The 15,274-nt window shown below is 43.6% G+C and overlaps 1 protein-coding gene across 2 annotated transcripts in view; it reads left to right on the plus strand.

The window, feature by feature from the left end:
* REV3L (REV3 like, DNA directed polymerase zeta catalytic subunit) overlaps positions 1–15,274 on the plus strand; it is a 266,105-nt gene that overhangs the window by 110,900 nt on the left and 139,931 nt on the right. For both annotated transcript variants that reach the window (XM_073575998.1, XM_073575999.1), the window contains exon 3: positions 298–372. In XM_073575998.1, coding sequence (XP_073432099.1) covers positions 298–372 — 75 coding nt within the window. The remainder of the gene's footprint in view (positions 1–297; positions 373–15,274) is intronic.

Here is a 15,274-nt window from a genome sequence, read left to right on the forward strand (position 1 = left end):
CTTCTGCAACCATTCAGTAGCATGCACTGTCCACAAAAATATGCCAACACATTCCACCTAGATAATGGACACTCTTTTGAGACCTTTCGATTTTAATAAAGGCTCATAGCTACGTTCACCATTTGCCCAATGACCTTTCTCAGCACATCTGCCAACTTGTTAACATAACAAAATTTTGAACTGAGTGTAGGTTTGTACATTTCATTAGTAATGTAAATTCAATTACAGATGATTGATTACGTATATTTTTAGATGTAGATGTTATAACACCTTTCTAACAGCACTTTTTTTCTATAGCCCATTCTACGGATACCATGAAAAAGAAAGGCAATTCCTGAAAATCTATCTGTACAATCCATCTATGCTGAAAAGGTAAGTGTTAATATATGATTCTTGACACTTTTGCCTCTGCTTATGTCTTTATGTCTTTTAAAGAGGCATTTTTGGTGTCTAAATCGTATGACCTTGCTCACTGTTTGGCCTGGACTAAAAGTGAGCCTGTTAGTAGGATTGTGCACAGTAACCTACAGACAGTGTCAGGTTGGCGCCGTTATACTGATTAAAATGATACCTTGGTTAATGAAATCCATCTTGTGGTTGTTGTTTAACCCCTTCACGCCGCTTTTTGCTCCCCTGCTTCCCAGAGCCATAAGTTTCATTTTTCTGTCAATATGGCCATGTGCGGGCTTGTTTTTTTGCGAGTCGAGTTGTACTTTTGAACGACACCATTGGTTTTATCCTATCGGGTACTGGAAGAAAATGGGAAAAAAATTCCAGGTGCGGTGAAATTGCCAAAAAAGTGCAATTCCACAATAGTTTTTTTTGTTTTACCAAGTTCACCAAATGCTTAAACTGACCAGCCATTGTGATTCTCCAGGTCATTACTAGTTCATTGATACCAAACATGTATAGGTTGTGTGAAGGGTTGACACGCTCAGCTGCTTCTTAAGGTAGAAACAAGAACATTTTCGGTAGTAAATTACCTTCTGGTTTATTATAGTCAGCATAGACCAAAGCGGGGTTTAGGGAAAAAAAGCTTTTGAACGACGCCATTGGTTTTACCATATCATGAAGGGGTTATTCTTCCTGTTCAGCTAATGAGAATCTTGTGCTCCAGTGCATCCTGGTAGGAGGGTCTTCATGTGGTGATCTGCTTAGGCCTCTTTCACACTTCCGTTTTTGACCATCAGTCAAAATCCGCCAGGTTTTGAAAAAAACGGATCCGCCATTTTTTTTGCGGATCCGTTTTTTTCCCCATTGAGTTGCATTACCGGCGGATCTTGACGGATGGCCATCCGTTGGAACCTTTTTTGTGAGGAACCGTCAAATATTCTGCGTCCGCCGGCATGCCTGGACGGACCTTGCAACGTTTTTTTTTGTTGTTGGATCCGCATTTTCCAGTGCGCATGCCCGGAGAAAGGAAGTCAGGGAGAAAATTAACCCTGAAATCCTTTCTGGCGGACGAAAAAATTCTCTCTCCCTCTCCCTTAAAATTCTTCAGATCCTGTGCCATCCGTTCACTTCAGTTAGGGACGGATCCGCTTTTCTGCGGATTTTAACTGACACTAAAAACTGAAGTGTGAAAGAGACCTTACCTTACATATGCATCTCTATGGCTTATGACAGGTCACAGATCCCTCAGTGAAATGCCCCGTATTTTACATACTGAATATTACACTATGTATTGAAAAAAAAAAATCACATTCAGCGAGCTGTCGGCGCCTACGCTGCAGCACCATCGCATGTTTACTATGCATTTTATTATTTTATTTGCTGATATACATTTATTCAGAACAAAAAAAGTCTCAAAATGGCACCGCCTGTGCAGTAGCTTCCATCGGCGATCCGGATTACTGATAGATACTACTGTACAAGTGCCACCGGCGACATCTTAGTGGAGACAGTATTATTTTTTTTTTTACTGAATAAATTTCAGAAAATAAAATAATTAAATGCATATTTTAGAAGCAATCATGCAGTGCCGGCGCCTCTCTGCTGAATGTGATTTTTTTTTCAATACATATAATATTCAGTATGTAAAATAGGGGACAGGTAAATGAGGGATCAGTGACCTGTCAGAAGCCATCAATATGAATAGCTAAGCAGAGCACCATATGAAGACCCCCACAGGCCACCCTGAAGAACGAGAATCTCATTAACTAAAAACTGAAAATAAAGATAAAACAACCACAAGATGGATTTCAGCAACCCATATATCATTTTAATCAGAATAATGGCGCCAAACTGACACTGTCTGTAGGTTACTGTACACAGTTCTGCTGACGGGTTCCCTTTTCAGTGCCTAGACTAGCATTATCCCTATGCAGCCCCATCTCTAGTTCCACAATGTAGCCACATGACTGTTGCTTTAATCACAGTGGTGCTCTTTGCCAACCCCTGTATTTCACGTACCCGAACAGTAGGAGCGCTTCTCTACAGGAGAAATGCTGTAACCATTTTTCTGCCTTTGATCTTCAAGCCTACAGGGATCACAGAGTTCAGACTTCCACTGGTGGTAATGATATCACACTTCCTAGAAGAGATTTTGTTTTTCTTCTTATGGGGACTCTTGGGTGCCCCGTGTTAGAGGTTTTCTAGTGACATATTGCTGAATGTATTCTTTAAAGAAAATGTCAGTTGTCACTCTGGTTGTTATGCCTCAGTTTCTAAACCTGTGGTGGCATTGTTGTCATCGTACAGAGTTAAATAACTTTCCACTATTGTTCAGTGAGTTTCTGCTGCTGGCCATATATCCTTTTTGCATTTATGTGATCAACCCCTCCCCCCGAAGTCTGTTTTCACCTTCTTGACCAGGCCATTTTTTTCAATTCTGACCAATGTCAGTTTATGAGGTCATAACTCTGTAACGCTTCTCAGCAGTTGCCCAATTAGCGGCTTATGGAGGCCTCTCTTATTTCTTTGCACAGTGCTGCATGTAACTGTACCTCTGACAGAGAGGGTCTTGAAGAGAGGGATGCTTGTGTAAAAGTTATCAATGTAGAGGTGATAACCTTTATTCAGCAAAGGGTGCAGAAATTCCCACACAATTTTCCCACTAACCACCAGGACAGGTGGGCATTTGCGCATCTCTATTCTCTTCATACAGGTAACCAGCTTTTCCAATCTCTGCTCTGAATCCACTCCTGTGTCTCCATTCAATGTCAGCAAGCAGTTAATCCTGAATGCTATCTATGTGTTTTCAACTCTGCAAGCTTATATCTGGTAACCAGCTTTTCCAATCTCTGCTCTGAATCCACTCCTGTGTCTCCATTCAATGTCAGCAAGCAGTTAATCCTGAATGCTATCTATGTGTTTTCAACTCTGCAAGCTTATATCTGGTAACCAGCTTTTCCAATCTCTGCTCTGAATCCACTCCTGTGTCTCCATTCAATGTCAGCAAGCAGTTAATCCTGAATGCTATCTATGTGTTTTCAACTCTGCAAGCTTATATCTGGTATATAGTTATTTCAACTTACTCTGCTTGTCCCCTTATGTTGTGAGGTCAAGAAACTTTTCAAAGTGCTTTATGATCCATGTAGTGCTGGACATGTGTTTATTTGACCACAACATTTTATTGGGTCCTGGTGTCTCAATTTAGTGTGATTGATTAACGAGAAGAGAGAGCCCAAAAAAAAAAAAAAAAAAAAAAAAAACTTAGCCGTAACCTCCTATATATTCAGACCTAGCTAGGGGGAGCATTTATGCAGGGGTGGCATTTATGCACATGTAATCTAAGTACATGTATCAAAGTACTTCTGGCAGTTATAACATGGCAGTTAGAAAGGGCAGGAGACAGGTAAGACATTTATATACATCTACTCCCTGTACATTTGGAGTACAACAAATATATACCATATGCATTTGTGTAATGTATATCCTGGCCGCTGCATTCACACACATCCACCGCCCTGGCATTAATTCTCCACACTCCATCCATATTGGCCCCTCACTCCTTTCCTCTCCTATGTATAGCACTCATGCTCTTTTCACATTGTTAAATTGCACAGATCCAGCCAGTCCCACCATTCAACACCAGAGACGCTCTCACAAATCACTTAACCATCTGCTCACTCTTTCTATCCTCCTTCTCCTAGTCGCAGGAGACATTGCTCCCAACCCTGGTCCCCCATGTTATAGAAAGTCAAACCCCCCCACTGCTACACTCAGAAACCCCTCTAATCTTATTAATATTCCCTGCATGCCATCTGTCTCTCTTAATTGTGCACTTTGGAATTCTCGCTCAGTGTGTAACAAACTCTCCTTCATTCATGACTTCTTCCTTTCTAATTCTCTTAACCTTCTGGCTCTTACTGAAACCTGGATCCAGCAGTCAGATACTACCGCTGCTGCTGCTCTTTCATACGGGGGGGCTACACTTCTCTCATACCCCAAGATCAGACAATAGAGCTGGTGGAGGCGTTGGTCTGCTCCTATCACCAAAATGTACCTTTCAGGTTATCCCTCAAGTACCCTCACTTGTCTTCCCTTCTTTTGAGGCCCATGCCGTCAGACTCTACACCCCCTTCTCCATGCGAGTGGCGGTGGTATATCGTCCTCCCGGCCCCTCCCATCAGTTCCTGGATCATTTTGCCACTTGGCTTCCACATTTTCTCTCCTGTGACATCCCTACCCTCCTCATGGGAGATTTCAACATCCCCATTGCTCTTCCCCTCTCCCCATCTGCTACTCACCTTTTATCTCTAACCTCCTCATTTGGCCTTTCGCAGCTTACTAATTCTCCAACGCATGAAGACGGAAACTCCCTCGACTTGGTCTTCTCTCGGCTTTGTGCAGTGGATGATTTTGCAAACTCCCCTCTCCCGCTCTCTGACCACAGTCTTCTTTCATTCTCTATAAAGAACTGCCAGGCTGCTCAGGTCACCCCCACTGTCCAGACTTATAGAAACACACAGGCCATTAACACCCAGAAACTTCTGAAGAACTTGCAGTCTTCATTGGCCCCTATCTCCTCCCTCTCATGTCCTGATTCTGCATTGAAGCATTACAATGAAACACTTCAAACTGCCCTGGATGAATTTGCACCCCCTATAAATAGAACACCACAACGCAGACGGCGACAACCCTGGCACACGGTGCAAACACGTTTCCTGCAGCGGTGCTCCAGGTGCGCCGAACGTCTGTGGAGAAAATCCAATCTACATGAAGATTTCATCCATTTTAAGTTTATGCTTAGAACATACAACACTGCCCTTCACCTCTCCAAACAAACCTATTTCAACACCCTCATCATCTCACTGTCCAATAACCCGAAACGTCTCTTTGACACTTTTCATTCTCTACTCAATCCAAGAGTACAGGCCCCAACCACTGAGCTCCGAGCTGACGATCTGGCCAATTACTTCAAAGAAAAAATTGACCAGATCCGACAGGAAATTATCTCCAAATCCCCTCATACCATGCACTGTCCTCCCTCCCCCACTGCATCTAACTCACTCTCTGATTTTGAACCAGTCACAGAAGAAGAAGTAAGCAGGCTCCTTGCATCTTCTCGCCCAACTACTTGCACCAGTGACCCATTTCCGTCACATCTCCTCCAGTCCCTTTCCCCTGCTGTCACCCCTCACCTAACTAAAATATTTAACCTCTCTCTCTCTTCTGGTATTTTTCCCTCCTCATTTAAGCATGCCATCATACATCCACTACTTAAAAAACCATCCCTCGACCAAAATTGTGCCGCTAACTATAGACCTGTCTCTAATCTTCCCTTCATCTCTAAACTCCTGGAACGCCTGGTCCACTCCCGTCTTATCCGCTATCTCTCAGAAAACTCTGTTCTCGACCCTCTCCAATCCGGTTTCCGCTCTTTACACTCCACTGAAACTGCCCTCACTAAAGTCTCTAATGATCTGCTAACAGCTAAATCAAATGGTCATTACTCCATGCTAATTCTCTTGGATCTCTCTGCAGCATTCGACACTGTGGATCATCAGCTCCTCCTCACTATGCTCCATTCCATTGGCCTCAAGGACACCGTTCTCTCCTGGTTCTCCTCCTATCTCTCCGACCGCTCCTTTACTGTTTCTTTTGCCGGTTCCTCCTCCTCTCACCTTCCCCTTACTGTTGGGGTTCCTCAAGGATCGGTTCTAGGCCCCCTCCTCTTCTCCTTGTACACTGCCCCTATTGGTCAAACAATCAGTAGATTTGGTTTCCAGTACCATCTCTATGCTGATGACACCCAATTATACGCTTCTTCTCCTGACATCACGCCAGCCTTTCTAGAAAACACTGGCGATTGTCTAAACGCTGTGTCTAATATCATGTCCTCACTATATCTGAAACTGAACCTGTCAAAGACTGAACTCCTTGTGTTTCCTCCCGCTACTAATGTACCTACACCCGACATTGCCATTTCCGTCTGTGGTTCCACTATTACTCCCCAGCCACATGCCCGCTGTCTTGGGGTCATACTTGATTCCGAGCTTTCCTTTGCCCCCCACATTCGATCACTGGCTCGCTCTTGTCATCTGCACCTCAAAAACATTTCTAGAATTCGACCTTTTCTTACTTTTGACTCTGCAAAAACTCTTACTGTTTCTCTTATTCATTCTCGTCTCGACTATTGTAACTCTCTTCTAATCGGTCTCCCTCTTACAAAACTCTCCCCTCTCCAATCTGTCTTGAATGCTGCAGCCAGGATCATATTCCTCACCAATCGTTACACCGATGCCTCTACCTTGTGCCAGTCATTACACTGGCTACCCATCCACTCCAGAATTCAGTATAAACTTATTACCCTCACCCACAAAGCCCTCCATGGCTCAGCACCACCCTACATCTCCTCCCTTGTTTCAGTATACCACCCTACCCGCGCCCTCCGTTCTGCTGATGACCTGAGGTTAGTATCCTCAATAGTCAGAACCTCCCACTCCCGTCTCCAAGACTTTACACGTGCCGCGCCAATTCTTTGGAATGCACTTCCCAGGTCAATACGATTAGTCCCCAATCCCCACAATTTTAAGCGTGTCCTGAAAACGCATTTATTCAGACTGGCCTATCGCCTCAACACATTAATCTAACCTATCCCTGTGTGGCAGAGCCAAAAATTTTACCATAACCAGGTTCCCAGCATCATGTTCCCACATGCTTTATGCATCCATTAGCCCTCTGTGTCTGTACTGTTACACACTTAACATTATGGCTGGTCCATACAATCAGGGCAACTGTTACCACCCACCTTTCGTGTCTACCTCTTTCCTCATAGACTGTAAGCTTGCGAGCAGGGCCCTCACTCCTCTTGGTATTTGTTATAATCTACTGTATGTGATTATTCTTATGCTGTAATGTCTATTGTCTGTACAAATCCCCTCTGAAATGTAAAGTGCTGCGGAATATGTCGGCGCTATAAAAATAAAATTTATTATTATATTTATTATTTGGGTGGCTCAATCTGGGTGTCCTTCCCCAGGTAGACCCTAAATCTGTGGGTGTACTCAGTGGTACTCTCGCACAGTTTGTACAGCTTTATTCCGTACCTGGACCTCTTACTGGGCCGATATTGTCGGAATTTTAGTCTCCCTTTGAAATGAACCAGAGATTTTTCTGCTGAAGTGTTCAACCACTGGCCGAATATTGTAGGATCGTATGGGGAGGACACTGGGCATTATCGCTATAATGCAAACATTTTTGGATTGCTTCAGATAGTGTCCTTGTCATGGCCATACGGAATAACGGTGTACTGTGGCGTATATCAGTACTCCGGTTTTGCCGAAGCTCTGGTTTTCTTACTATGCCCCAAAATGTCATCATCTCTGCTGCATTTACAGGGGTCCATCTGGTGTATGATGACGTGGTATTTTGGGTGAAAAATTGATAGGCATACAGGTTTTTCTGGGCCACCATAATATTTATTATTTCCATGCTGAAAAAGTATTTGAATAAGTCAATTTCAGTGAGGCCTGTAACATCAAACTGGATTCCTAAGCTGCTAATGAAATCCGGAATAACAGGTTGATAATTTTAAGGGAGGTGCAATCCATACGGGATCGATTGCTTCAGGGGTTGCCTAGGTCTAAAGCGCCCGTTACACACTGCGATATCGCTAGCAATATCGCTGTAAAGTCACCGATTTTGTGACGTAGCAGCGATATTGCTAGCGATATCGCTGCATGTGATACTTACCTCCGACCGGCTCCCCCGCTGGTTATCGCTGGTCGCGCGAGAAGCTCCTGGACCATTTCTCGTCGTCGGCTTCCTGCTGGGCTTCCTGTGGCGCAGACGAGCGAGGCATGGACGCGGGCGGGAGGACGTCAGGATCGCCGCGTCTGACAGGTAAGTAGCGACCCCTGTCCCCAGCGATGTCGCTGGTGAGATCTGCCTGTGTGGCAGCTCACTACCGACCACTTAGCGATGCACCAGCGATCCATATCGTTGTCGGCATCGCTGGTGCATCGCTACGTGTAACGGTACCCTAAAGGCGCCTTGCTGGGGGTTCTTCCTCACTAGTCGAGGAAGAATAGAGGAATTTGTAATCTTCCTCACTGGCTGAATCTGTGTTGGAGGCAACAAAAGCGTATGCCTCCTCTGGTGAAAAGAGCCTTCTTGATAGATGTGCTCATTTTTATTTTATTTTTCAAAACCCCAGTAATGTGTGTGTAAGGCTAGGTTCACATTAGCGTTTCTGTACGCAGCGTATCATCTGCATGCGTTTGCATGCCTTTGGGCATGTTTATGCAGCGTTTTTTATCCGCATCATCTTACGCATGATGCCAAAAAACGCGTGTGCATGCATTTGTATGCGTTTTTACATGCATTTGTATTGTTTCTGCACATGCGTTCAATATTTCCAATGCTTTTCCGGTAGAGTTTCCTTGACACCAGACACCCAATGGATGTGTCTCATGGGATTTGTATATATAGACACACTGCACTGATGAAATCCTCATCTTTTGCTGCTGTATCCAGCTGCAAGAAGGATCTTAGCGTGGAGATCTTCAGGCTGTGTGCACACGCTGCGGATTTTGCTGCGGTTCCGCAGCGGTTTTGGCCGCTGCGGACCCGGAGCAGTTTCTGCTGCGGTGTACAGTACAATGATTCCCTATGGGAATCAAAAACCGCAGTGCAGACGGTGCGGAATTTTCCGCGCGGATTATCTGCGGTTTTCAATCCGCAGAAAGAATTGACATGTCAATTCTTTCTGCGGATTCTCCTGCGGTTTGCCATCTCCTCCATTGAGGAGATGAAAAACCGCAGGGCAAAACCGCAGAGCAATCCGCAGGTAAAACCGCAGGTATTTTGACCTGCGGTTTCACCTGCGGATTTTACAAAATCCGCGCGGATGAATCCGCACCTTTTCCGCAGCGTGTGCACACAGCCTCATTCTTAATCTTGATTTGTCATTGAAATTGGTTGTTGCCTTTGCTGCGGCTTGAGAAGAAGAAAGAAGAAAAGGAAGACGGAGAAGATGTCGTCGCTATTTGCAACACCCCATCGTTGAATTCCGAGAGAGACGTGGAGCCGAGCACTCGTTGTACACAGAGCTGCGTAAAAACCCTGAGAAGTTGTTCGAGTACACGAGAATGTCGTAACAGAGCTTCGATGACTTGTTGCAATGTGTCCGAGGATCCATCACCAGGCAGGACACACAGTAATACTTCACTCAACAATACACACACGTTTAAATAAAGAGATAAAGAAAACACGGAGACAGGGATTGTGAAAAAAAAGAATTTTTATTAACAAAAATAAATTAAACATTGTTTTTAACATAAATAAAAAAAAAAATGAGGTTTAGTTTCGGGGTCTTCCCGTTGGTGTGATATTGTGGACCTGTGGCGTGTCAGGCTGTGATTGGCTAGGAGTGGTTGTGGAAGTAGTTAAAGGGGAAGTGGCAGTTAATTGGAGGATTGGGTCAGATATATTGGCAGGAAATATAACATTGGGGGAAGTGGACACCCATAGGAGTGGAATACAAATTGGAAGGGATTGACACATTGGAAGGGAGAGAACCAAGGGAAGGTGGGGACATACTTGGAAACAGAGACACATTAGGAGGTGAGGCTGGAGGTGGTGGGTAATGTTTCTTGACAGCTTTTCTTTTCCTGGCTGTTTTGCTGGTTCCACGGCATTTTGTTTTTCCTGTTCCTGGGGTGCTGCACTCAGCTGCTCGGTGGAAGTTGAAGCCTGCATGGCTGCTGCACTCGGCTGCATGGTGTAGCTGGGTACTGTAGGAACAGTCTTAATGTCCAGCGGTGGTGGTGGATAGGTCACTTGCGCTGTTATCGTTTGTTGAGCAGACGTGTATCCAAGTCCTTGAGATGTTTAGATTGGTGCTGGAGGATTCTGCCACTGCTGCTGTGCTGGCCCTTGTTGACCTGTAGGAAACACAGTTTGTGCTTGCTGCTGATATCGGGACTGCTGCAATGCCTGGCTGTAAGCAGCCTGGCAGGCCTGCATTACGTTTAGCTGGAGATCAGGCGGTAGGTTTTCCGACACGCACCACTCTATTGATGAAAAAAAATGTTGCGCCTGTCTCTGAAGGTCGGCTTCCAGGCGGTTAAGGCGTCTGTGGACTTCCTGGAAAAGTGTGTACACCTGAGTGAACCCCCACTATCCAGTCTTTCTAAAACCGCCTTCATCCCATCCCGGAAGATTGAGCCTAAGTGAAGAAACTCTGGCATGACTGGCCTCTCCCAGGCCCTCTTCCGCTGACGAGAAGACGCAACAAAACCAGTGGCAGAGGGCTGGGAAAGGGGATAACTAGATGGACCGGCTGCCAGTTCCCCAGCCTGTGAAGCCAGCCTGGTTGCTCAATCGCTGGTGGATGATTGGAATTGGGCCTGTTCATTGGCTGGTTTATGATGGGCCGCTCCAACTGAGGGCGATCCAGGTTGTGTTGTGCTGCTCCAGGTTCTGTGTGGAAAATAAATGAAAAACAATAGTAAACAAAAAGATATTGTTTATATAATGGTAAGACCACGCAAAAGATGCTCAAGTTCGCTGACCAAACGAAAGTAGACGATGGTATTTATGTTTTCTGAGCGTTGGAAAAGCACCACTTTGAACCCGAATCTCCTCTCTCATGTCCTTATTGAAGCGATCCTTCATCGAACGCCAATGGACTTTTATTCTCTTCACTGTGAAGGGGTAAAAAAGGAAAAAATTGTAAAACAATGCACCTACATTACCAGGTTCAATGCCGCGTTGGACCACATTACAGTACTTATGAAAATCCTTTCTGGCATGTGGCGTGGCACGGTCCCAATCAGCCAGCAGCGATTTTGCCACTTCTTCCCAGAGTCGTCGAATCAATGCTGAGTCTGAATGATTACGACCACGGGGGTCCCACAACGCTGCTCGCTCTTGCTACAGATTGAATGAGTTGGTCGTTATCCATCTCTGGTTTGCCTTCCTCTCGTTGTGGAACCTATAGATCAATAAAAAAAGAATTTGTAAGTAAAACTGAAAACATATTCAATTGCAACTCTGATAATGGAAAGACTACTTACACCCCGTCTTTCCTCCTCAGAAACTTGAGGCCGACGACCCTGGGAAGATTCATTTCCACTCTACTGCTCCTGCTTTTCCGCACTGGAAGGTACCTGTAAAGAAAATACATGATTTACCACACGTATAGTATTACCAGTCAATGCATACCAATCAGTATATCAAATGTGATTACATAAGCAGTGTCATGTCCACTCTGGGAAGCTTCACTGGAGGACATGTTGGAATAGCAGGCAGCAGTCAAGTGAAACACTACAGAAAAGAACAGAGAAGAAAAATTAAACTTGTTAAGAGCCAAACAAAAAAAAAATTGAAAGCACAATGGACACCAATACTTACATTACAGGCAGTAGTCCAACAGCGCAGCAGTCAGGCAGCACAGCATCGGGACAGCAGCACAACACCTGGACGGAGATCTCCTGAACAGGAGAACTGATGGGCCAATACCACACCACCTCGATACGGAGAAATCCTGGACACGAACTGAAGGGCCAATACCACACCACCTGAACAGAGAAACCCTGGACAGGAGAAGCAACACACAACAGTAGTCCGGGACCGGAGCAGCAACCAGTCTACAAGGAACAGAAAAAAAATTAGTACAGAGTACAGACTGCAGACACAGACATTTTCAAAGCTTCTATACTTACATAGACAGTCTTGTGCTCACATCCAGAGTCTGGAGAGTAATGGCCTTGCAGTGTCCACACTTTCTTTTACACAGCTGGAAATTAGCAGGTGGTGAAATCACTTCCTGGTCCTGCTCATTCTGAAGTACATATGTGTTTCGAACGCATGCCCTTGTGTACCAGTGCGTTCCCATAGACAGTAATGCATTGTTTTGACGCACTCATCCGCATGAGTGCGGATAATTGACGCCTCAAAAAATGCATCATATTGCGTTCGCCGGACACTGCCGCACACCGCAAAACAACGCATGCATACGAACTGATGCAAACGCATTTCCCTGCATACACAATGTTAAATATATGTACGGGTGACTCATGTGGATCATACGCTGCGCACAGATACGCTAATGTGAAACCAGCCTAAGTGGTGCTTTTACACGTGTAATGTGTGGGGCTTGTACCAGTTATAAAAAGTAGAGAAAAAAAATCCTAGAAACGCTTAGAACAAAAAAAATGAAAAGAAACATCAGCTGTAAAAGAAAAGTTAGAGACATTCACTAAATTTACCCGGCGCTAACTGTTCTTTTTTTTTTTGCAAAAGAGAAACGGCCATCACTAACAATGGAGAGTACGCGCTCCTAATGGACTCACTAAAAATTTACTCAATGCAAATAATTCTTTTTTTTTTTTTTGTATTTTACAAAGAAAAACAGACGTCACCAACAATCTGAAATACGCTCCCCCTACACGCACTAGAAATGACCCGGCGAGGTGACGTCACCATCACCACACCCATTGTGACAGCTGTGATTCGTGCAGTGCCAATACTTAGTTCATGCAATAAAATGCAAACTAATTATGTAAAAATCATACAATGTGATTTTCTGGATTATTTATTCATTTATTTTTTTTTGTATTCTGTCTCTCACAGTTCAAGTGTACCTACGATAAAAATTACAGACCTCTCTATTTGTGGGTGGAAAAATCAGCAGTGTATCAAATATTTATTTTCCCCACTGTATATCAATGAAATGCAGCTCTTCGATTCTAGCAGTACATAAGGACACTGCCACTACCATGTTTCACTATTTGCACCATGCATTTTTCTTTGTACGCCTCACCTTTACAAGGCCATAAAATGTTTAAGCCATCAGTTCCAAAAACCTTTTGTCTTGGTCTTACCACTCCAATGTAAAGATTCTCAGTCTCCATATTTTTCAGCATGTACCCCTGCAAAATGTAGGCATTTTTTGTGTGCATGGGCTGTAGGAGAGGCTTCCTTTGTGGACCACACCCATGCATACCATTCCTCTGCAGTGTACAGCACATTGTTTCATGGGAAGCACTTGCCCCTCTTTGACTTTCTAATTCCGAAAACTGCATTGTTGCATCTTATTGTGTCACAGGAAACACTAATCTCAATTTGGCTCAGTTTGGCTAGCTGCATTGAACTTGCTTGCCAATTTTATTCAACCCTTCTCATCAGAAGATGCTTCTGGTTAGGTGGACATGGACATCTTTGTGAGATGAGTGCCGTTCTATCTTTGTTACATTTTGTTATTACTTTTGCTGCAGTATTTTAAGTAATGCTTTGCTTCTATTTTTGTAGCCTCCAACTTTCTTGTGTAAAGAAATTTTCTTCCTCCGGTCTTGTCATTTCTTTTCCATGTGGTGCCATTGTTGACCGCATAAAATGAGAAAGGGTTTTCTTTCTTTTATTGTCAACTGGTGATTGAATTCTTGTTAAATAGAATTTGATTGTCTAAACTTTAGCTTTGTTCCTAAGACTTTCATTGGGGTATAATAATATTTGCAACATGGTCTTGGATCCGTTAGGCTATGTGCCCACGTAGCGATTCTCATGCAGAATATACCTGAGCAGAATCGCACACCCTGCTCCCGGGAAAACGCATGCGGTTTTTGATGCGCTTTTGTAAGCGTTTGTCAAGCGTTTTTGCATGCGTTTTCCTAAGCGTTTTTGCCCATATAATTGATGGTATGCAGAATCGTGTGCGATTCCGCAAAATTAATGAACATGCTGCGTTTTTAAACGCTAAGCGTTTCCGCAGAGGTTAAAAACGCACCATTAGCACAACATGTGTGTTTTTCATTGCAAATCCATTGGATGCTTTTCTTAAGTGTTTCTGCAGCAGAAACGCTTGTCTAAAAGTGCTGCAGAAACGGTTAAAAAACGCTACGTGGGCACACAGCCTCAATTAGGAAAATTACTTTTTTGAACGTGAAATCTAACAAATCTTGTTTCCATTCAATGGTTGACATTTGTGTGAGAATTTTGTAGTATGGTATGTCATAGAAAATATTAAGTCTGAGAGATACTAAATATTTTCTGACAAATCTACTTGTATGTACTCTTTTATGCTGATTGTGTGTATATGTCTGTGTATTTGTTTTCTTTTTAGTAACACACACTGATACTTATTAATGGTAAAATGTGCCAATACATATTTGACAACTGTCCCAGGACTTCCAGGAAGTAGAGCAGATCTCCTGGACTCCTGAAGGAATTGTCATGTTCATGTGATGAAGGCATGGCTGGGAAAAGGGACGTGGTATATAAAAACAAAAAAATCCAGCGCACTTTGCAAGCCACAATTTATTTATTTTCCCAGGAAAAATTAAAAAAAAAAAACCGGAGTCAAACAAGTTGTCAGGCATGGTTTACTGCAGTTGTTCTGCTTTCTCTGTGGTGGAAAAGCAGCTGCATTTCTATGTTTGAAAAGCTCAGTAGCTTAAGATGCCACAAACTCTGTTTTGGGACCATTTTCTGTAACAATGAACTGTCAAAAGGTTTCTCTGAAAATGGGTGAATTATTATGGAGTTTGTGACAGTTGTATTGTTGTAGTGTATTGTTACGGTTTAGTTCCTGAAAATGCAGTTTTACAGATTAGCGGATCCTGCAATGTTGAAAAGCTCAGTAGCTTAAGATGCCACAAACTCTGTTTTGGGACCGTTTTCTGTAACAATGAACTGTCAAAAGGTTACTCTGAAACTGGGTGAATTATTATGGAGTTTTGTGACTGTTGTATTGTTGTAGTGTATTGTTACGGTTTAGTTCCTGAAAATGCAGTTTTTTACAGATTAGCGGATCCTGCAAAATTCACATTCATATTAGCTTGTTCAAGTGGATTTTCCCGGGAAATTCGATGCGTGGTGAAGTTAT

This window comes from Dendrobates tinctorius, unplaced genomic scaffold (genome assembly GCF_039654945.1).
Source record: "Dendrobates tinctorius isolate UK_male_01 unplaced genomic scaffold, ASM3965494v1 ptg000046l, whole genome shotgun sequence".
In the NCBI taxonomy this organism is placed as follows: Eukaryota; Metazoa; Chordata; class Amphibia; order Anura; family Dendrobatidae; genus Dendrobates; species Dendrobates tinctorius.